This window comes from Syngnathus typhle, linkage group LG21 (assembly GCF_033458585.1).
Source record: "Syngnathus typhle isolate RoL2023-S1 ecotype Sweden linkage group LG21, RoL_Styp_1.0, whole genome shotgun sequence".
Classification (NCBI taxonomy): Eukaryota; Metazoa; Chordata; class Actinopteri; order Syngnathiformes; family Syngnathidae; genus Syngnathus; species Syngnathus typhle.
Genome location: NC_083758.1, coordinates 9,155,789 through 9,181,571, shown reverse-complemented (window position 1 = coordinate 9,181,571; position 25,783 = coordinate 9,155,789). Strand labels below are relative to the sequence as shown.

The following is a 25,783-nucleotide window of genomic DNA, read 5'->3' as shown; positions in this document are numbered from 1 at the left end:
CTTTAGCACATAGCAAATTAGCACTTTTAGCACTTTTAGCACTTTTAGCACTTTTAGCACTTTTAGCACTTTTAGCACTTTTAGCACTTTTAGCACTTTTAGCACTTTTAGCACATAGCAAATTAGCACTTTTAGCACTTTTAGCACCTTTAGCACCTTTAGCACCTTTAGCACCTAGCAAAATAACACATTTAGCACCTTTAGCACCTAGCAAAATAGCACATTTAGCACCTTTAGCACATAGCAAAATAGCACCTTTAGCCCCTTTAGCACATAGCAAAATAGCACCTTTAGCACCTTTAGCCCCTTTAGCACATAGCACATAGCAAAATAGCAACTTTAGCACCTTTAGCACCTAGCAAAATGGCACCTTTAGCACATAGCAAAATAGCACCTTTGGCACCTTTAGCACATAGCAAAATAGCACCTTTGGCACCTTTAGCACATAGCAAAATAGCACCTTTGGCACCTTTAGCACATAGCAAAATAGCACCTTTAGCAAATAGCAAAATAGCACTTTTGGCACCTTTAGCAAATGGCAAAATAGCACTTTTGGCACCTTTAGCACATAGCAAAATAGCACCTTTGGCACCTTTAGCACATAGCATCTTTAGCACATAGCAAAATAGCACCTATAGCACATAGCAAAATAGCACCTTTAGCACATAGCACAATAGCACTTTTAGCACATTTTGCAACATAGCACCTTTAGCACATAGCAAAATAGCACCATTGGCACATAGCAAAATACCACCTTTGGCACATAGCAAAATAGCACCTTATAGCACAATACTATCTTTAGCACAATAGCACAATAGCGCATAGCACAATACTATCTTTAGCACAATAGCACATAGCACAATAGCACCTTCAGCACATTGCACAATAGCACATAGCACAATAGCACCTTCAGCACATAGCACAATAGCACCTTTAGCACATAGCACAATAGCACCTTTAGCACATAGCACAGTCGCACTTTTAGCACCTAGCACAAAAGCATTTTTAGCACCTTTAGTACCTAGAACAAAACCACCTTTAGTACCTAGAACAAAACCACCTTTAGCACCTAGCACATAGCACAATAGCACCTTCAACATATAGCACAATAGCACCTTTAGCACATGGCACAATAGCACCTTTAGCACATGGCACAATAGCACCTTTAGCACAATAGCACCTTTAGCACAATAGCACCTTTAGCACAATAGCACCTTTAGCACATATGCACCTTTAGCACCTTTAGCACAATAGCACCTAACCACATCAGACTTTAGCACCTAACCACATCAGACCTTAGCACCTAACCACATCAGACCTTAGCACCTAACCACATCAGACCTTAGCACCTAACCACATCAGACCTTAGCACCTAACCACATCAGACCTTAGCACCTAACCACATCAGACCTTAGCACCTAACCACATCAGACCTTAGCACCTAACCACATCAGACCTTAGCACCTAACCACATCAGACCTTAGCACCTAACCACATCAGACCTTAGCACCTAGCCTCTTAGCACCTAGCCTCTTAGCACCTAGCCTCTTAGCACCTAGCCTCTTAGCCTCCCACACTTTACTTGTTTGAAAAGCAGTGGGAAGTAAGACTTATTTCGTTTATTTAAAGGGAAAAAGTAAGACTTTATTTAATGGGAAGAATGGATTTGCTGGAATTCCAAATTTCCAAAATGGATAAAACAAGTCATTTCAATTATGATTTTGGATAAATACTAGGTGTGAACACAAAAACTACTGCACGAAATGGCCAGTTTACTTGTTTGAAAAGGACTGTGAAGAAGAGAGACTTATTTCATTTATTTAATGGGAAGGAGTAAGACTTATTCATTTAATGGGAAGAATGGATTTGCTGGAATTCCGAATTTCCAAAATGGATGAATGAAGTCATTTCAATTATGATTTTGGATAAATCCTAGGTGTGAACACAAAAACTACTGCACGAAATGGCCAGTTTACTTGTTTGAAAAGGACTGTGAAGAAGAGAGACTTATTTCATTTATTTAATGGGAAGGAGTAAGACATTCATTTAATGGGAAGAATGGATTTGCTGGAATTCCGAATTTCCAAAATGGATGAATGAAGTCATTTCAATTATGATTTTGGATAAATACTAGTTGTGAACACAATAACTACTGCACAAAATGGCCAGTTTACTTGTTTGAAAAGGACTGTGAAGAAGAGAGCCTTATTTCATTTATTTAATGGGAAGGAGTAAGACTTATTTAGTTTGTTTAATCTATTTTTGTTCCCAGGCAAAATTGCTGATATGCTGCAATTGCAAATTTTAACAAAGCACAGTGCCAAATCTTGACTTGAGACCTGCTAGGACGTATTAAACGCTTAGCTAAATTGATAGAGGTTGGTCGTATGAGCGAGTGGAGTAACATGAGATCTATTCTCATCTACACATAGCACACACAACTTTGGATATTTTGAATGAATGAGTGAGTGAATGAATCTTATTTGTTCATTTAAATGATGACTGTATAAATACTAGGTATAAACAGAAAATCTCCTGCACAAATGGCCAGTTTACTTGTTCGAAAAGGTGTGGGAACAAGTAATCTATCCAATTTAAGACAAATGTAGTTACCTCTAACAATGTGTTACTTTAGCTATTGTTGTCTGTGACTTTCCCATGAATAAAAAGGAAGGAAGGACTCACCGGAGACGTCTTCGCCAACGTGCAAACGTTGTACTTTGTATCCTTCAAACATACTGGCAACGAACACCGTGGAACCTAAAGGAATGAAAGAAAACCTTATCATTTGGCCTCAACCAACATTCACAGATACAACACAATGTGACGTGCGGGGTTAGGGTTAAAGATTGAGGGAGGGGCCCTCGTTTTAAACTACTTTTTTGAAAAGGAGTGGGAAATAGCAAGACTTATTAATTTATTTAATGGGAAGAAGTAAGACTTATTTAGTTTAATCTATTTTTGTTCCCTGGCAAAATTGCATTTGCTGCAATTGCAAATTTCAACAAAGTATGGTGCCAAATCGTGACTTGAGACCTTATAGGATGTATTAAACGCTTAGTTAAATCGATAGAAGTTGGTAATAAGAGCGAGTGGAGTCACGGTGGTTGAATGGATGAATGAATGTTGAAAGTAATTTAAATTATGACTTTGTATAAATACTAGGTATTAACAAAACATCTACTGTGCAAAATGGGCAATTTACTTGTTTGAGAAGGAGTGGCAAGAAGAGAAGTAAGACTTATTTAATCTGTTTGTTCCCAGGCAAAATTGGATGTGCTGCAATTCCAGATGTTACCACATGATGGTGCCAGATTTTGACTTCAGCTCTGATAGGCCATATTAAACACTTAGTTGAATTGATAGAAGTTGGTAATAAGACCGAGTGGAGTAACATGAATGTTCTGAATTAGACAGTTTGAATATGCTTTTGAATATTTTTAGGTAAACAGTTTAGCTTCGCTTTGAGCATCATTTGAGCAGTCTGATAATCAACCAAATCTTTGAATTGAAGAATTTAGGATTTAAGAATTAGCTTGTTAATATGTTCAAGGTAATCAGATTTGTTTAAAATTCGAATGGCCTTCTTTTAAAAACTATTCTGGATTACTACTTTGGATCTTTCTTGAATGGATGAATGAATGTTGAAAGTAATTTAAATTATGACTTTGTATAAATACTAGGTATTAACAGAACACCTACTGCGCAAAATGGGCAATTTACTTGTTTGAGAATGAGTGGCAAGAAGAGAACTAAGACTTATTTAATATGTTTGTTCCCAGGCAAAATTGGATGTGCTGCAATTCCAGATTCCACCACATGATGGTGCCAGATTTTGACTTCAGCCCTGATAGGCCATATTAAACACTTAGTTGAATTGATAGAAGTTGGTAATAAGACCGAGTGAAGTAACATGAATGTTCTGAATTAGACATAGTTTGTATATGCTTTTGAATATTTTTAGGTAAACAGTTTAGCTTCGCTTTGAGCATCATTTGAGCAGTCTGATAATCAACCAAATCTTTGAAGAATTTAGGATTTAAGAAATAGCTTGTTATCATGTTCAAGGTAATCAGATTTGTTTACAATTCGAATGGCCTTCTTTTAAAAACTATTCTGGATTACTACTTTGGATCTTTCTTGAATGGATGAATGAATGTTGAAAGTAATTTAAATTATGACTTTGTATAAATACTAGGTATTAACAGAACATCTACTGCGCAAAATGGGCAATTTACTTGTTTGAGAAGGAGTGACAAGAAGAGAAGTAAGATTTATTTAATCCGTTTGTTCCCAGGCAAAATTGGATGTGCTGCAATTCCACATTTCACCACATGATGGTGCCAAATTTTGACTTCAGCCCTGATAGGCCATATTAAACACTTAGTTGAATTGATAGAAGTTTTTTGAATATTTTTGGGGTAAACAGTTTAGCTTCGTTTTGAGCATCATTTGAGCAGTCTGATAATTGACCAAATCTTTGAATTGAAGAATTTGGGATTTAAGAAATAGCTTGTTATTATGTTCAGGGTAACCAGATTTGTATATAATTATAATGGCCTTCTTTTGAAAACTATTCTGAATTACAATTTTGGATCTTTTCTTATATTACTTTGCAACAATATACTCGGTCACAGATTACACAGTATAATCACATATGTTAATTTGAGAGTGCCCACACTCAATTTACTTATGGTTATGTTTTACATTAATTACTGTTAGACATGAAATAGTGTTGAACATAAATGGAGGAAGAAAGGGGTACTCACGGTTGTGATCAATGAAGCAAGCCTCCAATTAATTTGTATAGTCATTCTTCTTACATTCTTCTTCTTCTTCTTACAGTGGAAAACATACAGCAAACAAACAACGTTGAACCTAATGGAATGAAATTAAACGTTAACATTTAACCTCAACCAACATACGCAGATACAACGCAACTACGTTCCAGATAGGGTTAGCTACTCAGCTACACATTGCTATTACACTGGACGCTAGCTACATCGACAACTTTAGTCAAATTACACAAAAGTAAATCTCTTTAAACACTACGGCCATCTGCTCCTGGTTCCCGGTTCGGCCGGCGAGTCAAAAAGTTTGCCCACCCCTGCTCTAGACGGTCCAGTTGCAAGCAGAAATTAAAGATATTTCTGTTGATAATCGCCGAGTTTGTATTCGCGCCCACGAATTATAATCTCGGCGGGAGTAGCGCCAATTGAAGGCACATCGGCATCACATGACTGCAACGTAATATTATCTAAAACGGTAAATTAGAGTTAAATAAAGTTCACTTTTTTATTCAACGCGATCATTTACAACCGTTGACCAGGGAGAATCGTCGAAATTCGGCCTCTGTGGTAGGCCGCAGACGCAGAGTTCGACGTAGCCGGCGCACTCACTCGCTTTTCAGGGCAACAAAAGTACTTATTTTTAAAAACAATGAGTTGTATTTACCGTGTACGCTCTAGACGGTCCAGTTGCAAGCAGGAAATAAAAATATTTCTCTTGTTAGTCGTCGCTGTGTCGCGTTTCCCAGCATTGCCGCCTTCCTACGTCCAGCGCGAGCCGCGTCCTCGGATTTGAATTTTGGCGGAAGCTCCACCCACCGACGTCACGTCCGCGTCACATGACTGCGGCGTAATATTATCTAAAACGGTAAATTAGAGTTAAATAAAGTTCTCTTTTTTAATCAACGCGATCATTTACAACCGTTGACCAGGGAGAATCGTCGAAATTCGGCGTCTGTGGCTGGCAGCAGACGCCGAGTTCGACGTCCCGTCCCCCCGTCCCCCCCCCCCCCCCCCCCCCCCAGCACTCGCGTTTCAGGGCTACATAAGTACTTCTTTTTAAAAACAATGAGTTGTATTTACCGTGTACGCTCTAGACGGTCCAGTTGCAAGCAGAAAATAAAAATATTTCTCTTGTTAGTCGTCGCTGTGTCGCGTTGCTACGTCCTACGTCCTGTCGCGAGGCGCGCCCTCGGATTTGAATTTTGGCGGAAGCTCCGCCCATCGAGGTCACGTCCGCGTCACGTGACCATGACGTAGCAGACGTCATATAGCAAGCGCTGATTTCTTTGCTAGACTTACAGTTGTTATACGTTGACATAATGGCGCACTGGTTAGCTCGTCCACCTCGTAAACTTGATGTTGCGGGTTCGACGCCCATCTCGGCACATTTTCTTTTCTCCCTTGTCGTGTGTGTATACCTTAATACTATTTTTATTGTCATCCTATTAAGGCAGGGGTGTCCCAACTGCGGCCCGCGGTCCAGTTTTTATTGGCCCGCAGCAAATTCTGAAAACATAATTGAATATGGCCCGCACAAGAAGCTTGAGCTCAACTCTGTTGCACTTCTCAGTTTCAACACTAGATGAAGCCCGCCACACGCAGCGTTTGCCAGGTCTGGCAGGCCAAGGCTCCAGTTAAATTATGCCAACACCAATAAAAAATGAAAAATAAAAGAACAAACTACATAGCCCAGCATGCAATGCGAGTACCCAGAATTCCCTGCAACCAGAAAATGCTGACCAGTGCTACATTTTCAATGTTTCAAAGATAAACGAACTACTGGACTTTAAATGTCGTATTAAAATTCTGCTTCAACCAAACGATAAGCATGACAAGCTACGAAACATCATTGGTAAAGATTATTAATAAAGACACCTTCTTAATAGGCGGCGGGCCGAAACTCGCTAGAGGCTTTCGTTCGTGAAATGATTGATCTGGTTGTAGGGAGGATGTGATAGTTTAATACGACCTACATAGATTTTATATTAACACATTTCTGATTGTTGGGGGCTGTTTTTTTTGGACATCATTTTATGAAAATCAATGTTTGGTTGCGAAACGCAATGGTCCTTGCAAAGGTGCAGAACCAATCAAAACTCGTAACAGCGTCACGTGACTTGCTGTCTCCCAATGTCGTTCCTTCAATTCAGGAACTAGGATTACAGTTGTTATACGTTGAAATAATGGCGCACACTCAAAATAGATTTACATAAATTAAATAAGTCTTCTTCCCCCTCCTATTAAACAAGTTAAATCTGCCCACGGATTGGAATTTCGGCGGAAGTTCCGCCCAATGACGTCAATCTTAATTGACAAGATTATAAAACATGTGCCCTACTCTACTGCACTTTGAAAACGTTTGAAAGAGAGTCATTCAAAGCAGCCTGAAGTGGGCCAACATTCCAAACCTAGAGCCAGAACTCTCGCCCGCCGCTTGACACTCTGGCCCGCCGCTTGACCTATACGCAGAGCTGAGGTTTCCACTCTGGTCACAGCGTCACGTCCACTTGGACGAGTGCTTCGGCACAGATGAAGGCTGACGTGACGCACCACGAGCACGCAGAAGTCGGCCGTCGCCGTCCTTCACCAGTCGGAAGACAACCTGTGTGAGCGCGTCAACTGAAGGAAAAGCAGACTGGCATCGCAAGGACAGACTTTGCTGAGACGCTCGACGTAACATTTGTGGTTTCACTCGTTTATTGTCGACAGCAAGGCGATTGCATGGGTCCGTCTGGCATTTTCCAGAGTTCACTCTGTCACTCTTTGCATTAAAAGAAAGCAAACTTTCAAGCGGTCAAAAGTGGTGACGTACGTGGAGTTCTCCGGTGGGCGCCGGGTGGGATGGATTTCAATTTCAAGCCTGACCAAAGTCCCCCAAAACAAAGTTTCTGGTAAAAACAGTTGACGGGCACAGTCTCTTGCCTCGCTCGCCCATCTGTTCACTCGGTGGACTCCGCCTCTTCGGCCTGCCCCTCCCACCACCCGCTGGAGGTGCGTCAGTTCACTAAGTCCCTGGGATGCGCCCGTCCGCCTTCCGGCCGCACACATCCCGCCTCCGCCCTCCAGACCTCCGTTAGCCGCCGCAGCTCTTGCTGCCGCCTCTGAACCAGCGAAAAAGACTTGACCTGAAATACAGTCACAATTAGCGGGGATCGCACGCGACGGATCCATTTTGTACTCACCGTCCTTTTTCAAAGCCATTCGCTTACAGGTTGGCAAATCAAAAGTGAGAGCAGGCGGAGGGAGGGATTACCGGTGAGAGGGCTCGGGCAATTTAAAGTTCAACGAGAGTCCGACTCCATTTTTAAAATATTTGTCGATCACATAGACAGACCCCCTTGGTCGTCCCAGTCCAGCGTTGCGTTCCGACGACCGTTGTTATCCCTCGATCGCCGCCGATTGGCCGCTTAGGCCCCGAGAGAGCGAATGTCTTGGCGCAGAGTTTGAATGAGGCCGCTAAATGTAAAAGGAGGGTGTGGCTAACCCTGAGCCAAGTCGCTTGGTTATGTGCTGTCGCAAACGCAGCGCCCTGTGTGCGTGTGTGTGCGCGCGCGCGTGTGTGAGTGTGTGTGTGTGTGTGTGTGTGTGTGTGTGTGTGTGTGTGTGTGTGTGTGTGCGTGCGCAGATGTGCTTACATGCGTTTACCGGAATAGTCTCGTGAACTCTCTGATGGCCCAACAAACTTGTTTACATTCATCAGCACTGCAAAAGGAGAAGCAAATTCAGCTCTATTACCTAAGCCCCGTCCGTTTCTCACACTTTGTCGTCGATGTTCACCTGGTGACTTGTTTGTGGAAATCGGTCAGCTGTTTGTGGGTCACCGTGACCGCTCCTCCTGACGTCTCCTTGGGCAAGCCTTTCAGAGCGCTCTCTAACCAGCGGCAGAAGGTCTGCAAAGAGGGCGGGCGAGTGAGTGAGTGAGGCGTCAGCTGTCCACTCAGCGACGTCAGCTGTCCACTCAGCGACGGCTACTCACCGGCCGGTCGAACACCATGACCTCCCACAAGACCTCGGCGATGTCGGGCAGGGTGTACGGCGGCAGACAGAAGCAACACGAATGCATGAGTTGCGTGATCAGTTGCTGGCCGTGCTGCTCCATGGCCTGACCGATCAGCCGCTTCCTCAAGTCAAAGTCGTCCGTGTGCTTTGGGACAGAAAAGAGGCGCCACATTTGCGTCGGCTGGCAAAACGGATGCGTCGTTTGGCTTACGTCATTGGCCACGCCGGTGTGGATGAGGTCTCGCACAAACTTCATGACGCTGCAGTTGGCGTCCCGGTGGTCCAGCGAGGTGGCGGCGATGGCGCACTGGATGATGTGCACAATAATGCTGCTGCTAAGCAGCGTGATGGGACTACGCTGCACAAACCTGATGACACATGGCAAACACGTCAGAGCTAACAAATGGCTGGCAAAAAGGTGTCTGCCCTTGCGTCGCTTTTGCAAACGTTGGAGCTTACAGAGTGGGAGCGCTGCTAGTTTTACTAGGGATTGTATTACATACACCTTACATTACATTTGCAAACAGTTGATTTCCTTTCCAAGCAAAAGACTGGGAGGAAGAAAAAAACAAAAGGTGCGCTGCGGTGAAGTGCGCAGCGCTGCGGCTGGGGGACTTCCCTGCAAAGAAGTCGACGTCACGCCGAGGGAGGCCAAGCAACGCACCTGGTCGCCAGTCTGAAGAGGTCGTCGACGGTGTCGGGATGGTTGAGAAGGCCGTTGGCCTGCTCCAACAGCTGAAAGGTGGGCATGCACAAAGCCTGACAGAACAGGAGGGCGTTAACACCGGCCAGGAGCAGGGCAGCAGCCATGCGGCGCCACACGCGCCTGACCTGCAACATGTCCAGCAGACCCTGGCGACAGCCCTCCTCCATTCCGTACTCGTCCACCAGGATGCTGCCCAGGTACAAGAAGCACGAGTGCGGGTAGACGCGGTAGACGCTCACCATCTGAGCACACCGACGACAACATTGTGAGCCAGCGGGCGGGCGGGCGGCCTAAAGGCACTTCTCCGACAGCGACTCCTTTGACCTGAGTCACCAGCGGCTGCAGCAAGGAGGCGGAACCTTTTCCCACACAGCGTACGGCAAAGCGGAGGCAGCGGCAGCATCGCTCCACAATTCGGTTGTCGGCCTGGTGAGCGTTGAGCGTCTCCGACAGCACGGGCCAGATCTGGAAGCGGAGAGAGCCTTAAGCCCGAGCTCACAGAAGACGCCTTTGCTGCCGTCAGCCAGCCAATGTTACCTCCTGGATGACCTTCTGACACGGGTGCGTCTGCCCGTTCTCCACGATGGGGTTGGTGTGTCTGAGACAGGCAAGCAGGCAACGTTCTCCGACTGCGCTGAGACGCGGAAGCTCGGCCGGGTCTCACCTGAAAATGACGGCCAGTCTGTCGAGGCAGACGGTGGGATCGGCCGATCGACCGTTGCTCGATTCCTCGGCCAAAAGCTGCCGGGGAGGGCAAAAGCGAGCGCCTTTTTACGCTTCGGACTCGGGAAGACCGGGCCAAAAAGAGGGAGGGAGGGAGGTAGGTAGGGACACACCTTTTTAAGGGCCGCCACCTGAACGGCGCACAAGTCGCCTAAGCACTCGGCGATCTTGTCCAGAGGCAGACGACCCAGGACCATCGCCGTACCTGCCGGGTCAAACAATGGAGCTCGTAAGGACGTAGCTGCCACTACAAAGTGAACCCCCCCCCCCCCCCCCCCCCCCGGTACCCTTGAGGAGTCCCACGGCGGCTTCCGTGGACAGGGCAAAGGAGTCCAACGAGCGAGCGATGTCCAGAAGTCCTTGGAAGTGCTGCGCCATGTGGTCCCTGCATACGGAGCAGATGTTGTGGATGGCCTTGGCCGCGGCCGAGGCCAGAGCTTTCTCTCGCAGGCCTTTCATCAGGTAGTTGAGCACGGGGTCTGACGGAACACAAGCTTTGCGTTACGGCGGCCAGAAGTAAGGCCGCCGGGGAAAGCGGGCGGCGCGGGTCCTGACCGAGGAATCGGGGGTTCCTGTCCACCACCTCGCTCATCTCGCCGACCAGCTCGATGCTGGTGTAGCGCACCGCCATGTGAACGGCCTCTGGCAGCAAAACCACCTGCTGCAACACCTCCAACAGGGTCGGGTTGTTCTCACTAAAAGAGTTAGGACACGGAGACGTCAGCACGTTGGCCTTCTGCCTCGGGAACCCGTTGGAAACGCGGCGCGGCTCACGGGTCGACGCTTTTGGCAATGGCGGCCATTATGAAGAGAACCGCTTCGGTCACCACCCAAGGCGGGTTCCCATCTTTGAGGGTGGAATACAACTGACAACACAAAGAAATCATCAGGCTCCGACAAGGGCCGGCGACGCCCTACCGAGCTGCCTCACCTGAGAGAAACACTCCATAGAGCCCACCAGAAATATCACGTCTTTAACCAGGTCAGACACTCTCATCCGGAACTCCCCAAAATCGTCCGTCTCCTCCGGAATTCCTTCCTGCGCCCGGTAAACGTGCAGCGGTCGGTTGCTCAGCGAGGGCCGGCTCTCGCCGACCGTTAGCGAGGACACTTACGTGGTCTGGGTCCAGCTGACAATGTCGGGCCAAACAGTGCAGTAGTCTCTGAATGTAGGGTCGGAAAACGCCATTCAGGGCCACGTCGTTGATCTTGTAGAGATTTTCACCCAGCCGGTACCAAAAGTTAAAGGAGATTTCCACCACCTGCAGAACACAGCGGGCACCTTGTTTGTTTGATTGATTCTTTGTTTGTTTGGTTCTTTGTCCGTTTCCATTCGCGGAACGCTCGCCCACCTCGTACTGCGGGTGCCCGGCGCAGATCAACAGCAGCTCCAGCGTCCTCAAGTCTCCCATTCCTCTACCCGGACTCCTGACCGTCGTCTCCAAAAAGGTTTCACACAGCTCAGTGAAGATTCTGCAATAATTCAGGACTCTGCCGGCCATAATAAAGGGAGGAGGAAAGGGGGGGGGGGGCTGTTAGCGCCCCGCAAAGAGCGGCAAGATGCCGGCCGGTTGGCCGCCTCACTTGTCGAGGTCCTCGCGGGCCACGGCCATGTGATAGGCCGTCTCCAGCGTCAGGACGCCCTGGAAGAGCTGCAGCGCCAAGCTCATGTTTGTGTCGACGTTTTCAATGGCGTAGAGGGAGGAGCACACGCAGTCTGCGGCCGCCTCGTGCAGGTTGCTGGAGGTCTCGTCCCTCTGCTGTCAACAACAGGTCAGCCGCGTCAGCCCGCCACGTGCGCTAAGCTGGCCGCCGTCGGGCAGGCGCCTGCCTCACCAGAACTTGGAAGAGGATCATGAGCAGCTGGTTGCTGGCCATGAAGTTACTATCCAGCACTCCCAGGTTGAACCAGCTCCCCAGACAGCGAAAGACCTTGATCAGCATCTTCTCATCGCTGCCCGTCTTCTCCACACACGACCCCTAGGCGGAGGAAATATGTCGTCGTGAAAAAAAGAAGAGCCCAACCCCTAAAAAACAAAACCCTCCCCATTGCGCGTGGGCAAGCGTTATTGGAGTGTCTGCCGCGTTAAGATGAGATTGCGCCGTTCAAGTAGCTCGCTCTCGGACCGGACGGCGAGTGCGCCCTAACCAGGAGCGTGACCACCGTGGACGAGTAATATGCCAAGTCCTCGATGATGTCTGTCCTCCGATTGGCTCCGATGCGAAGCGAGCGGCTGTGGACTTCTTCGGGCAGCACGGTCAGAATCTCCATGAGGAAGGGCATGGAGCTGATGTCTCCGTTGTACCTGGCAGAGGCAAACGGCTCAAGTCGGACCGCGCCCGCACTTGGGTCCCACAATTCAAACTGCAAAGTAGAAACTGCGTGAATTCTCACTTTTCGATGAGCGTGTGCACGCATCCTTTCCACGACGCCATCTGAAGAGCAAGGTCTGCGATGGCCAATGCCAGCTAGAATTGGGGGGGGAAAGGAAGGGACGCTTATGCGCATCGCTGCAAGTTCCAACCTTTTCCGTTGGCAACTCGGCTGAGCGAGTCCGAAAACAACGGGACGGAGACGGGCCGTCTCCTGGCCGGCCGAGCGAAGGACGAAAGCGCGCCGCGTGCGCTACCTGCGTTACGATGATAGGCGACAGGTCTTTGAGGTTCTGGATGTGAGAGAGCAGCGAGTCTCGCAGAGCACCGTGCGAATCGGGAGGAAGCTCGTAGAAGGAAGTCTGGATCTTCATCTTCATGGTCTGAGCGGCAAAGTAGCACGACTCCACGTCCTGCTTGAGCTGCAGCAGCTGGTCTGAGATCTCCCAGGCGTACATCTGCAAAGAAAGGCGGCGGCGCAAGACCAAACCGTCAAACGACCAAACCGTCAAACGACCAAACCGTCAAACGACCAAACCGTCAAACGACCAAACCGTCAAACGACCAAACCGTCAAACGACCAAACCGTCAAACGACCAAACCGTCAAACGACCAAACCGTGTGAAGAAGACACCTGAGCCAACCGTCCTGAAAGCAGCAAGTGGCAATGAATGAAGTTGTGTCAGGTCCTGCTTGAAAGCTGACAACAACCATTGCGGAGGTTGATATCCAATCGTGGTTTTGTTTCGTGCTAAAAAGGGACCAAGATAACAATGGCAAAGAATTTGAAAGGAAACAGATGAGCTTTGGGATGTGTGCGCTAATGTGCCATGCTACCACTTGAGAAAGGTTAGGCTGCTCCGAAATCAAGTGCGCCTTGAGGAAGGTGTGTCGACCGCCCGAAGAAGGAAAGGAGCGTCCCCTGCTCGAGAGTTGAGCGCACTAGCCGGCTGGCTAAACGTCAACCACCGGCTCACTGCGGCTCTCAAGTCATCGTTTGCGAACAAGCGAGCAATGGTGCGGCGTTAGCCGACTTCTGCTCTCCTCGAACGCCGAAAGGCCACCAAGGAGGAGCTTCAACTTGCCCGCACACTAACGAAGTGACGTCAGCACAGCGGTTACATCCGCCATGCTAAACAGCTCACATACAAACACGGCACAAAAGACACAATGCAAGTGGTGGATATCACTTGAGAGGGAAAAAAAAGGTCGGTCAACTTGATCGTCCTTAAGAGCGAGCGAGCGAGCAATTGGGAATAGTCCGGCTACTAGCTTGTGTTGTGATTCATGCGTCAGTCAATGAGTATCTAGCAAAGATGCTAACGGGCTTCCGCAAATTGCGCACTTTTTCCGTCCGCAGCGATTCCAGATTGTCGAGGTGAACATAAAAAGGCTTTGAGAGACTGGTGAACACCCGCCGCCTTGAGCCACAGCGCCCAAGCACGCCCGCCCGCCCGCCAGCCTCGATGGGCGAAATGTCCCCTTTTCTTACCGATCTCTGGAGCTCGCCGAGCCACATAGAAGCTCGTTCCTTCCCGGCAGGGTCCGGGTCGTGATGCAGGGCCTGGACCGCCTGGTAGACGAGCGAAAGACTCGGTTTACCCCCCTCCATTGCTCGGGTCCGAAGCGGCGAGCACAAAAGGCGACAAACGACGCGCTTGTTGACAAATTCTAGATGGTGTGCGTGCCGAGCGCCATCTCACACGGGTTTCCCGCGTGTAACTCAACTGATCGTCCGGGCTCAAACTCCAACCGCAACATTCGTTCCGCTCTGCTCGGTCGCACCGGAAACATTTCTGTACACACATAGGATACGATCATACATACATACGTATTTACATACGTATACATATATATAAATACATATATACACACATGGATATGTATACATGTATATACTTACATGCATACATATGTATACATATGTATACTTACATATTCCTGCAGGCTCTAAGTCCAAATGAGGCAAGACAATCATGTCAATAAAAGCCAAAGAGTGTATTGAGCTGCAGAATCAGATCTTGAAATGAACATCGACCTTATGCACAAATACACACACAAATCCAAATGCACTATCTTGCAAAGAATGCGTGGTACGGATGGATCTCCTAGTTTGAATCAGGCGCGGGGGCTGTGAGTGGCGCTTGTCGGGGGATAGCGGCAGTTCAGGGTCCTTGGAGATTTTGACTCTGCAGGAGTCTCTGGAGCTCTTTGAACTGCTCCACTGTCTGGTCCTTTACATCCGGGTTGGAGATCTGCAGGCGGATGCTATCAATGGACCAGCTGTGCTCACCTGAGAACATCTCTGTTAGAATTCGAGCCACTACCGGAACCACCTGAATAGGAGGCAAAACAAATGCATGTGAAAAATACAATATGGGACTCAACTAAACTCCACCTGGTTCTGAGTCTCAGTCATGAAATGATACCTCTTTGTGGCTAAAAACGAAAAAGTCTACTAATGAAAATGGATGACTGGGCTAACTTATCTTAGCATAGTTTAGCTTGGTTTAGCTCATCTTAATTTAGCTTAGCGTATCTTATCTTAGTTTAGCTTGGCTTAGCTTTTCTTCAGCGTGACTGATTGCGGAGCATTGGCCCTGCCATTGGATACAACCTAGAACAAACAGAAGAATAATGCAAGCGATCCCAGCAGATCCAGACAGTCTCTCACTGACCTGAACCACAATGAGTTTCTTCTCTTTTGGTTTCTGGTCATCGGGCCAGTCCTCCCCGAAGCAGAAACAGATCTCGTAAGGGGGGGAATTCCCAGCCTCGCCCTTCTGGTACAAGATCAGTCCTGGACACAATCATTTGTATTTTTATCCGCTCCTCTTCGGCGAAGAAGCGGCGCAGCAATCACTAGTTCAAAACTTCCGTTTGTCACCTTGGAGGAAGTCGTTGAGGCTGAACACTTTGACCCTTCTCTCCCTCTCCAACTGATTGGGCCCACCCTGATGGGGTGCTCCCGGTCCAGACCAGTACACCTTACATTGGCAGAGGCGGACAGCGTAGATGTCTTGCTCCCAGACTTCTAGGATGAGTCCGCGATCCATCACGCTCAGCAGGGCCTCTGTGAATTGGCGCTGTTTCTGGCTCAGGATCTCCGAAGTCCCCGGGAAGGAAACCTGTTGCAGGTCGACGGGTCCAAACAGGTCCACTTGCCGCGGGTCGGGCCCCAGCTGGCCGTAGAAAAGCCGGCAGCCCTGGGGGTTACTGACAGTCAGCGAACCCACGGAGCGGCCGCGGTACTGAAACTTCAGATCCAGATCTGTTGCTGCGGCAGCGCAAAAACAAATGAGGACACTGCTGCGTCGGCTTCGCGGCGTAAACGTCACGGGCATCGTTAGTCGCTCACATGGGATGCTGGCGAGCAGGTTTGCAGAGTCCACTTGAGGCCGGACCTCGTTGCTCGCCTCCGGGCGGTCGACCTCATCAAATATTTGGAAGTCCTGCCGAGGGAGTTCGGAGGTGGCGGATACCCGGAAGCGGTTGGCATCACCGTGCGGCGGCAGGACGGACACGGAAGAGGCGGGGCCGCAGATCCCGGGGTCTGAAAAGATCCCGAAACATCCGACAACCGAAAGGGCGCTCATGGCCGACTTGACGTACCGATGGTCAGCTCTGTCACGTTTGGCATCTGAAAGGCAATTTCCACGTTAGGGAGGTGAAGAACATGAATTTCATTCACGACGTGCCGTTACCTCGTCGTTGGCGGCGGCGGCAGCATCTGAAAGCAAAGGCAAGGTTGAAAAAGGACGCCTTAAGTATGCAAAAAGAAGGTTGAAAAAGGAAGCCTTGAGCAGGCAAAAAGAAGGTTGAAAAAGAAAGGACGCCTCCCTAGAGCAAGCAAAAATGACATGGAAAAAGGAAGCCTGGAGCAAAGCAAGACTTGACCTGAGTCTACAAGCTGGTAGATTTTGCAGGCCTGCAGGGGCGTCTCTTTGGTGCCGTCAAAGTGGAGCCGAAACTCTTTACTCTTGTTGAGCGCGCAGCGCAGGTTTGCCTTCCACTTGGCCGGATCGGGCTCGTCCACACCTTCCTGAAATTTGCCCGTTTCCAGCGCCCACGCCTGGACGGGTGAAGAGGAAGTCGTCTCACATCACATTGTGGCATGGCCTCGGCGGTTTCAGTCCAACAGGAAGTTGACGCTCAAAGAAAGAGAAGTGAAACTTGTCCTTTCATGCCGTCGAGCTTCCTTTCAACTCAGACGCATGACAAAGAGAGCACAAACGACAGGGTGCCAGCCGGAGTCAGTCAGACCTTGAAGATGGAGCTTTCCTCTTGATGCGTCGTCGGCAGGCTGCGCGCGGCGTGCTTCCAGGGGATCTGGAAGAGTCGGCGCTCCCAGTCGACCCAATGGAGGCCAGGGAAACGGCCGCTGTCCACCTGAGCCACGAGCCAAGGCTTCAAGCGCACTCTCCGGCCCTGCGCGCTCATGATCTCGCAAGGGAGGGAAGGCGGGCGGGCGTCGGTCATCAGCTGCTCATGCTGATCCTGAAGAGGCTCGTTTGGCTTTTACTGCGCTGAATAGTCACATCATATCATCTCCCTCCCCCCTTTACTGCAGGAAGTGACACCCTAAGCGCAGAATGTGCTACGATACTTTTAGAAGCCATTGCGCTTCAGCATCAGGCTGAGCTGATGGACCGGAAAAGGTGTCTGAGCTCACCTGTCCTCGTCCTGGTGCCGAGATGCTACTTGAGCCGCGCTTTCCCAAAGTCCTGCCGCCGCTGCTGCTGCCGCTCTCGCTGTCAACAACTTTCCCCCTCTCTGGAGCCCTTCCTTGTCCTGTGGCAGCTCTCCGATTGGCTGAGCCTTCCGCCCCCCCCCTCCGTGGGCATGACTTGCTTGAAGAGGTCTTCAGATGTTTGCAAGTGTTAAAAATGTCAACCAGGATCTTTCTGCCTTGTTTTGTGTTTATTTCAATGTTCTACTATTTCACATTTAGTAACCAGCTCTTAGCGATGCGTCCATTTCTCCACAAAGCACGCACACTTTGGTGGAGGTGACTTGAGGATCAAATCAACTTGGCACGGAACGCTTCAATCAATCAATCAATCAATCAATCAATCAATCAATCAATCAATCAATCAATCAATCAATCAATGGCCATGCAGCAAACAGTTTCCAATGCACAAAACATCACTGAGCCAACTGTGCAAGCAAAACACACGACTCAAAGATGGGGGGAGGGGGCAGGTCGCCCGGCGTCATTTCTTCCCAAACCCTTCCGGGTCGAGCGTGGAGCCGCCCGCCGTTTCGTCCCCGACTTGAAGCTTGGACCCGAGATCTGTGACGGAGCAGGTGGGCAGCATACAGCCCATGGAAGCCATCCGCCTGGTGCCAGTCAATAGGTGACTTTCTAAGACGGCCACAAACGGGAACCAAAAGGGCAAATGTGCAACATTTCTTTCGACTCACTCGTAAAGGCGCCCACTTTCGTTTGACGTCGAGTCCAAGATGAGCCACGGAGTCGCGGATGTGTCCCGCGACGTCAGCTTCGACGTGTCATCGGAGGTCACGTTTGACGTGACGCTCATCAAGCTTGACGAGTTGCTGAGGAGAAAGAAGCAAGCGAGCCGATGGTGCCGATAGCTCCGAAGCCACAGCCACCGGGTCGTAATCGGCTGAATCGAGGCAACTATTTTCTGTGAATACTGTGCATCCAGTGAGGCCCGAGTGCAAAGGCCTTCACCGAGGGTTGGGGGGGCAAAATCGCTGGTTGCATAACGTTTTGGCAGAGTTAAAGTGACGAGGCTGCGAGGGCCGCACGGGTCGTGCGTCGGGGGTCGAATAATAAAAAATAAATAAAACATTTGCTCAAGGTTTACGAGTGAGCCGGCCTTTGGGATTGGGTTGTCTGCACGTTTCACGAGTGTGATTTCCATTGACCCCGCAAGTGTCTGGTTGACATTCTCGCAAGACGATGGAGGAAACGAGACAGAAAAGTGAGCCACGTCGAAGATGGCGGAATGTGAACTGACCGCGTTTCGTTTTGCTTTGGCAGCCGTTGAGTCTCGGCATCTCTGTGAAGAAGAAAAAGGCCAGTCAGCCCGCTTTGAGCGAGCAGCTCTCATTCCTAACGTCCGGCGTCACCTGGTCAAGCGTCGAGGCGGCTGAGCCGAAAGGCACGTCATGGCGGTTGCCAACACCAGTGGCCACTTCATAGCTCCGGCAGCGGGGCGCGAGTCTGCGTGGAACGGAGCCGACGACCCTCGGTCTTTTATACACCAGCGCCTGAGCTGGCGCCATCACGTGTTCTGAGCTTATCGTAGGACTGCCGCCGGGCCAAAGGTCACAGAGTCAATATTTGTTCTCGGGAGCGACATGGATATCTCGCTCGTTTTCTTCCCGACGTCGGCTCAAACTAAACAAAAGCAAAAACTTTAGCGAGCCGCTTCCGTTCGAGGCTGTACACCGAAGCCACGGCGCGAGTCAGGATAATATCGTGCGGACGGACGATGGAGGCGGCCAGGCCGGAAATGTCCGGAAACAATAGGTCCGGGCCTGTGAGCTGAGGACGAGACGAGGGGAAGGAGGACCCGACGCGCTTGTTGGACTTTCACGGGCCATGATGAGGCTCTCCCGCTTCCGGGCCTGTGAGCTGAGGACGAGACGAGGGGAAGGAGGACCCGACGCGCTTGTTGGACTTTCACGGGCCATGATGAGGCTCTCCCGCTTCCGGGCCTGTGAGCTGAGGACGAGACGAGGGGAAGGAGGACCCGACGCGCTTGTTGGACTTTCACGGGCCATGATGAGGCTCTCCCGCTTCCGGGCCTGTGAGCTGAGGACGAGACGAGGGGAAGGAGGACCCGACGCGCTTGTTGGACTTTCACCGGCCATGATGAGGCTCGCCCCGCTCACGGTATGCCGGGGGAGAGAGACCTTTTGCGTTTCAATAGCAACGACGCATTGCTACGTCTCCTAAGGTAAGCGGGGTCCGACTGCCGTCTATTCATACCCTGCGAACAAAATGAAGGCGAATATCCACAAGTGAGACCAAAGTCACCATTTTGATCAGACTTTATCGTGGTCATTTAGAACGCAACACATGACGAAACGAGCACACTTTAGCTCCGGGGACCAAAAGGACCAAATATGGGAGCGTCGCAGGGACGGTTATTTTTTATCGGAAGTCGTCGGCCGAGAACATGCCCTTGGCCCTCCGAAGGATGGAGTCTTTGGAAGCGTCGTAGGGATGCTCCTTGGACGGGATCTCCAGCACGGCCGGGATGGACTGCATGTGGGCGTCGATGGCGTGGCGAATCATTTCGGCGATGAACTGGTTGATGAGGATGATGCCGATGTCGTTGCGAGCCAGGAAGCCCCTGACGCACCACGGAAAGACAAATGTACATGTACTTTGTCACTATACAAGGAGCCAATGGGGTAGGCAGGGAGGGCCGTTGAGTCACAGAATAAACAATGACGACAAAACAAGCAGAAATTTGAGTAACAAGCCACCTCTTGCTGCAAAATGACATTGACGTACTGCTGGAGCAGAGCCGCCGTCAAATGTTTACATGTTGACTCGAATTAGGAAACCCAGTCTCAATTTCCATTTTTACACTCAACAATTGCGGGATTGCTAGCATCATCGTCAAAAATATCACTACTGATGTTTGCTTTTTTTTTTTTTTTTCCTTTTGCTACTTGCATCATTATAGTGCTTCCCAAAATTTGGTCTTAATAATATTTTGTGTTTGAACGTTTTTTCGTTTGTTTGTTTTTTTAATCGAAGATAGGTTACGATAAAAAAATAAAAATAACTAAAAAGTGTTTCGCCTTGGATGTTCAAGTACGTGCATCCATCAATAGCTGTGTCTAAGTAGACGGTTTGGGCCTCTGATGAAGAAAGACAACAAGCTACATTGGAAACTCTCTTGTTAGCTATATACCTCCAAGAACCCTGCGATCATCTGCCGCTGGTTTATTGGAGGCTCCCAGCAACAGCAGAAAGCAGATCGGTGATGCAGCCTTTGTTAATTACGCCCCCAAACTATGGAAGACACTGCCAATAGGTATCAGGGAGGCCAGGTCGCTAGATATTTTCAAAACAAAACTTAAAACTCATTGCTTTACCCGAGCATTTAACTAATTACGTTTTGTAAATTTCATTTTAAGCCTAATTTTATCTTTATTTGATTTTTTACCTTTCCTTAAAGATATATTCTTTATTTTATTAAAGGGGGCTCCTATTTTAAACTCACTTGTTGTTGTGTATGCGTACATTAATGTTTTGTTTTTATGTATTCATGGTGTTCTTTCATTGTTGTAAAGCGCTTTGCGCTGCATTTCTTGTATGAAATGTGCTATACAAATAAAGTTTATTATTATTATTATTATTATTATTATTATTATTTTGGTCGCAATGTCATTGACATTTTAGTCACGGACAACTTCTACCTGACAGTATTTCGGGGGGATACACGAACGACGTTCAATGTGACTGAAAGTATCCAAAAAAAGGCAACACGCTTCTCATTCCACGGGCGTGCGTGCGTGCAAATTAATGTTTGGCCGCTTCAGACCAAAACCAATCGCATTATTCTACTTCAGTTTCATGCCGACGACGCCAAAAGTACGTCACGTCATCGTCGATCAAATGACAAAATGCAGCAGCGCTTACTTGAAGGTCTCCTCGATCTCCGTGATGCTCGTGTCTTTCTCCACCACCAAGAAATTCGGTTTTCGGTTCTTGTTGAGTTCGCCGATGCCACCGAGGAGAAATCCGGTGCAAGTGTCTTCGTCGCCGATCACGGCGATCAGCTTCCCGCGGCCGGCCATCGCGCAAAAACGAAGATGGCAAAGGCGACAAACAAGCGGTTCGCAAAACGAAGATGGCAAAGGCGACAAACAAGCGGTTCGCAAAATGAATCGCTATCGGCTGGAGATTACGTGACGGTCGGCTGACCAGCACATCCGTCACAGGTCATGTGACGGTCAGCTGACCGTCACATCCGTCGCAGATCATGTGACGGTCAGCTGACCTGCACATCCGTCGCAGATCATGTGACGTCAGCTAATCAGCGCCCCCTGTCGTGGATTGCCTGCACGAGCAGAGACACACATGGTAGACGTGCGGTATAGTGATGTGCATTCCAGTTGTTTTTTTACGTGAACTGAATCTTTAGAATCAGTGCATACACGGCCATTTTCATTTGTACCTAATCACAGGCCACTTCATTAGGGAAAAATCATGGTCAAAGCTTCACGGAAAGTGAAACGTGCCACACCCGCCCTCACCCCCACTTTCGGATTGGGGGTTGGATCCGTGACGTCATTCGGACACTCCATTAGGTACACCGCCATTGACACTCGCGGTCATGTGAACAAACCCAAACGTGTCACCACCAAATACTCGCACTCTATCCGGTAAAGTGCGCACTTTGGAGAAGTGTTTGAGCATACAAGTGTGCGGAAACTGCAGCTCTTTGGATAGTGCTTGTCACGTCACCGACTTGCATGGCGCCGACCGGCCCTTTTTTATGGGGCAGTTTTGCTGCTTGAAATCATTTTTAAACAGGAACGGGGATTTTACCGAGCCTCGCCAGTGTTTTGCTTCAGTCCGCAATGAAGTGCGGCTAGTACACTTCCGCTGAGGGCGCATCGATCGAGTGTGTAACAACGGCGGGAAAGGACTTGGGTGAATTTGGACACACTACGCACTCGCAGCCCGAACGGAAGCGTGCGATTGAGGCACGCATGCAAGGGAATCGCGAGGGTTTGGACAGGGCCCACGTCGTAGTGGATTTGTAAATAGGACACGGAAGCAAGGATGGTGAGTTTGCCAGCCGAAAGTCATTCTTGTGCGTTTCATGTCACACTCGAACGGCCAAGTGGGTCGCCGTGCCTCGTTTCATGTCCACTGGGTCGTTGCAGACGACCGCAGCGCTAACTGCGGGTTTGGAGCGGATTCCGGACCAGCTCGGCTATCTGGTCATCAGCGAGGACGGCGTTCTGGCCGTGAGTGACCGACAGACACGTTCAATAAAATGCTTCCCTTTTTGTCATTTGAGTTGTGTCGGGAGATTGACAAGTAGCAGAGAAGTCAACGTGCAAGATAGCAAACTTTCGCAAGTGGACACGTGACTGACTGGGGACACTAAAATGTTTGATCAATGTCAACAGACGTAACGTGGCTTAATGCTGACAAAGTACGACCAATCGCTCCACTATGAAAGAAAGTTTAAATGAACAAGCTTTCCAGCTCAGTGGTCTAGTGGTAGAGTGTCCGCCCTGAGACTGGAAGCTTGTGGGGGTTTAAGCCCCGGCTGGCCGAGCGCGGCACCGCTGCTGCTCACTGCTCCCCTCTCCCCCAGGGGATGGATTAAAATCACATGGGAATGGGGATGTGTGTGTGACAATCATTGGGACTTTAATATACTGCCCTCTGGGAAGAGGTATAGGAGGCTGCGCTCCCGCACCATCAGACTCACCAACAGCTTCATACTCCAGGCTGTTAGGATCCTGAACTCGCTTCCCCTTTCTGCGTAGCGTCCTGTACCTTTGCACTATGCTTACTGTCTGCTGTATGCACACTGGCTCCGTTTTCTCCTCTTATTTATTGTGTTATCTGTTTATTATTTATTCATCACTCTTATTGTTTATTGTTTGTGCCTTCTTGTTTCTATATTGTGTCGTTTACTTGTGTGTCTATCGTGTACTATGTCTCGTCACCGTGGGATAGAGAAAACGTCATTTCGGTTTCTTTGTGTCTCTTGACATGTGAAGAGATTGACAATAAAGCAGACTTTGACTTTGACGTTCTGGCAGCCCCACTGTTGTCTATTTGCTCAATGAGAGAAAAGGACGGCATTGCAGGGCTTTTCGATTGACTTTGTGTCTGTGTGTGTCAGTCTTCAGGCGAGCTGGAAAATGATGAGCACACAGCTGGAGTGATCATGCAGATGGTTCGCACGGCCAGTCGCTTCCGGTTGGCGGGATCCGCCGATGTGCCCTTCAAACGCATGTCAGGTAGTGCGCATGGTGGTTGGCTGGCTTTTAGTGTGGCTAACATCTCGTCGTCTCTTCAGTGATCTTGGAGGATTTTGTTTTCACCGTGACCGTTTCGGGTCAGAAGGTTTTTGTGGTCAAACGGCAGCACAACCAGCAGGACCCCATCAGCGTGTAGCATCACCAAGTCAACGCCATGTCGTGTTCCAATCATTTTTGCTTGTTTGTCCATCAATAAAATGTAGTATTTGATCACATGACTCCTCATGCAAAGAAAACCGCCTTTATTGCATTTCACATCAATGACGGGGCCGCAGGGATCGTGGCGCCATTGCTACGAGTCTCGGCCCTCTTCGACCATTCTGTCACATGACTCAGTAAAAACATGCGGAGGAAAGCACGAGGAACGCAAGAAGAGAAGAACGGAAGTCTGACAAGTCGTTTCCCGCTGACGCCATTATAATAATAATAATAAAAAAAAAAAAAACAGTCCTGCGAAATCCAACACCTTGTTTAGTGCTTGGCGAGCTCATTGGACAACCAGTCGAGACCCTCGTAAAGGCCCGTCCCCTGAGTGGCGCAGGTGGCCTGAACGTACCACTTGAAGAGAGAGAGAGAGAGGGGGGGGGGGGTGTCTTTAGAGAAGGCCTTTCAAATCAAAACTCACAAGGCCAACCTCCATACGTACGGTGCGGCTGCGCAAGTCGTTCAGGCCCAGTTTATCGGTGAGTTCGCTGGCGGCCATGGCATTGGGAAGATCCTGCTTGTTGGCAAACACCAGCAGGACAGCATCCTTCAAGTCGTCCTCCTGGATCTGCCAACGCAAGCAACGCGACACGGCTTACAAGGCTGGGCACACTACGTCGCCCCGCACGCGCGTTCTGCTCACTCACCATCTTTGAGAGTTCATCGGCCGACTCGGCCACTCGCTCTCGGTCGTTGCTGTCCACCACGAAGATCAGACCCTGCGAGTGTAAGGCAGCAAATTCCAAGAGTTTACGGTCCCTTCTCCACCGCAGACGTCAAACGGCCGACTAGCTTTTGTCTGGTGCGATTGGCCGAGAAGACGATTGGCTGTGTCCGAGATGCGTTAAGAGATTAGTTCCGATCATGTCAGAAGCGCAGCAGAGCGATATTCTGAAAGGGATACTTGATGGCCAATGAATTTGAGATGTTTTCATGTCCAATTACTTGTAAAAAGACACTTGGTGTCAACTGAAAATGACATCACACATGCTCAGCAGGTCCTTGACAATGTGGTTTTTGGTATCGACTTGGATTCCCCATACACCAAAAAGCCTCTTCGTGACAATACGACCATTTTACAACACTGCCAGGACTTTTGCGGTCCTCCTGGGAAATGACATCTGCACGCATGGGCAATGGAGGTTAACTCTGTGTGTGTGTGTGTGTGTGTGTTGTGTGCGCATGCATGCGCAACCTGAGTGTTCTGGAAGTAGTGTCTCCAGAGAGGTCGAATCTTGTCCTGTCCGCCAACATCCCAAACGGTGAAGCAGATGTTCTTGTACTCCACCGTCTCCACGTTGAAACCTGAAACAGGGGAAAAGCTGGACATAACCGAGTTGCGGCCTTTCTCCATTTGCAGTTGCACCTGATCTCATAGGGACGGCAGGTGGGCGTTACTTCCTGCAGACTCCAAGTGTGAGGTAGGACAAGCAAAGCAAGCAATCTGACAATCTGTCAGAGCTATGGGCCATTTTGCTTTAACGTGGAAGGAAGCCGGAGCGCTCGACCAGCTTGACAACGTCAGGCGCGCCTGCTTACCGATGGTCGGAATGGTGGTGACGATCTCTCCTAGCTTGAGTTTGTACAAAATGGTCGTTTTTCCAGCTGCGTCCAAGCCCACTGTCTCACACACACACACACACACACACGCGCGCGCGCGCGCGCACACGAGTCAGAAAGTCAGTTTGATGCGCACAAGCGGCACCGGTTCGGAAAGCCTAACAGCTCGCCCGCCGGCTAGCGCGTTAGCTCAGTTGAGCTTGTCTTAGCTTAGCGGCACTCACCCATCAGGATTCTCATCTGCTTCTTGCCGAAGAGCCTGGCAAACACCGTGGAGATCGTCAGCCCCATTTTGACACGAGCGTCGCAAGGAGACTTGTCCTCGTCCGGGATGAGATGTTGGGCTTCGGCGAATGGTCCAACCGTGGGCCCGAAACTCGGTGGAAGCTTAGACCTCCTCTTCCTCCTTGCCACGTCCAGGCCAACG

At 49.3% G+C, this 25,783-nt stretch overlaps 6 protein-coding genes across 8 annotated transcripts; 1 reads left to right on the top strand and 5 right to left on the bottom strand.

The window, feature by feature from the left end:
* Nucleotides 1–7,464: 7,464 nt before the first annotated feature.
* On the bottom strand, nucleotides 7,465–14,343 carry tnpo3 (transportin 3). Its single transcript, XM_061268324.1, has 23 exons — nucleotides 14,084–14,343; nucleotides 12,849–13,049; nucleotides 12,614–12,687; nucleotides 12,368–12,524; nucleotides 12,055–12,198; nucleotides 11,803–11,978; nucleotides 11,571–11,709; nucleotides 11,334–11,480; nucleotides 11,150–11,257; nucleotides 10,993–11,084; nucleotides 10,774–10,913; nucleotides 10,506–10,697; nucleotides 10,332–10,423; nucleotides 10,160–10,236; nucleotides 10,033–10,093; nucleotides 9,820–9,960; nucleotides 9,621–9,737; nucleotides 9,454–9,548; nucleotides 9,001–9,157; nucleotides 8,767–8,934; nucleotides 8,568–8,680; nucleotides 8,426–8,492; nucleotides 7,465–7,915 (listed from the first exon to the last, which is right to left on the bottom strand). Exons 1-22 carry the CDS (start codon nucleotides 14,201–14,203, stop codon nucleotides 8,432–8,434), a joined length of 2,772 nt encoding a protein of 923 aa, XP_061124308.1. The 5' UTR covers nucleotides 14,204–14,343; the 3' UTR covers nucleotides 7,465–7,915; nucleotides 8,426–8,431.
* A 227-nt stretch (nucleotides 14,344–14,570) lies between these two features.
* irf5 (interferon regulatory factor 5) lies at nucleotides 14,571–17,362 on the bottom strand. 2 transcript variants are annotated; one of them, XM_061268325.1, is made up of 8 exons: nucleotides 16,855–17,362; nucleotides 16,489–16,663; nucleotides 16,296–16,321; nucleotides 16,204–16,231; nucleotides 15,950–16,144; nucleotides 15,479–15,868; nucleotides 15,270–15,391; nucleotides 14,571–14,927 (listed from the first exon to the last, which is right to left on the bottom strand). In XM_061268325.1, the coding sequence occupies exons 1-8, from the start codon at nucleotides 17,068–17,070 to the stop codon at nucleotides 14,757–14,759; spliced, it is 1,323 nt and encodes a 440-aa protein (XP_061124309.1). In that variant the 5' UTR covers nucleotides 17,071–17,362; the 3' UTR covers nucleotides 14,571–14,756. The 2 variants fall into 2 exon arrangements, with proteins under 2 accessions (XP_061124309.1, XP_061124310.1); XM_061268326.1 differs by having other exon boundaries at nucleotides 15,479–15,862.
* Nucleotides 17,363–17,490: 128 nt separating this feature from the next.
* Nucleotides 17,491–19,459, bottom strand: zgc:193726 (uncharacterized protein LOC561161 homolog). The gene is made up of 4 exons (XM_061268327.1): nucleotides 18,691–19,459; nucleotides 18,579–18,620; nucleotides 18,016–18,150; nucleotides 17,491–17,931 (listed from the first exon to the last, which is right to left on the bottom strand). Exons 1-4 carry the CDS (start codon nucleotides 18,759–18,761, stop codon nucleotides 17,805–17,807), a joined length of 375 nt encoding a protein of 124 aa, XP_061124311.1. The 5' UTR covers nucleotides 18,762–19,459; the 3' UTR covers nucleotides 17,491–17,804.
* Nucleotides 19,460–19,599: 140 nt separating this feature from the next.
* On the bottom strand, nucleotides 19,600–21,555 carry atp6v1f (ATPase H+ transporting V1 subunit F). The gene is made up of 2 exons (XM_061268328.1): nucleotides 21,224–21,555; nucleotides 19,600–19,922 (listed from the first exon to the last, which is right to left on the bottom strand). The coding sequence occupies exons 1-2, from the start codon at nucleotides 21,379–21,381 to the stop codon at nucleotides 19,721–19,723; spliced, it is 360 nt and encodes a 119-aa protein (XP_061124312.1). The 5' UTR covers nucleotides 21,382–21,555; the 3' UTR covers nucleotides 19,600–19,720.
* Nucleotides 21,556–21,922: 367 nt separating this feature from the next.
* Nucleotides 21,923–23,810, top strand: lamtor4 (late endosomal/lysosomal adaptor, MAPK and MTOR activator 4). 2 transcript variants are annotated; one of them, XM_061268804.1, is made up of 4 exons: nucleotides 21,923–22,375; nucleotides 22,477–22,560; nucleotides 23,454–23,566; nucleotides 23,631–23,810. In XM_061268804.1, exons 1-4 carry the CDS (start codon nucleotides 22,373–22,375, stop codon nucleotides 23,800–23,802), a joined length of 372 nt encoding a protein of 123 aa, XP_061124788.1. In that variant the 5' UTR covers nucleotides 21,923–22,372; the 3' UTR covers nucleotides 23,803–23,810. The 2 variants fall into 2 exon arrangements, with proteins under 2 accessions (XP_061124788.1, XP_061124789.1); XM_061268805.1 differs by having other exon boundaries at nucleotides 21,950–22,375; nucleotides 23,454–23,571; nucleotides 23,631–23,802.
* Nucleotides 23,811–23,819: 9 nt separating this feature from the next.
* LOC133145360 (ADP-ribosylation factor 4) lies at nucleotides 23,820–25,783 on the bottom strand. The gene is made up of 6 exons (XM_061268802.1): nucleotides 25,581–25,783; nucleotides 25,336–25,416; nucleotides 24,992–25,101; nucleotides 24,444–24,515; nucleotides 24,239–24,364; nucleotides 23,820–24,150 (listed from the first exon to the last, which is right to left on the bottom strand). The coding sequence occupies exons 1-6, from the start codon at nucleotides 25,645–25,647 to the stop codon at nucleotides 24,064–24,066; spliced, it is 543 nt and encodes a 180-aa protein (XP_061124786.1). The 5' UTR covers nucleotides 25,648–25,783; the 3' UTR covers nucleotides 23,820–24,063.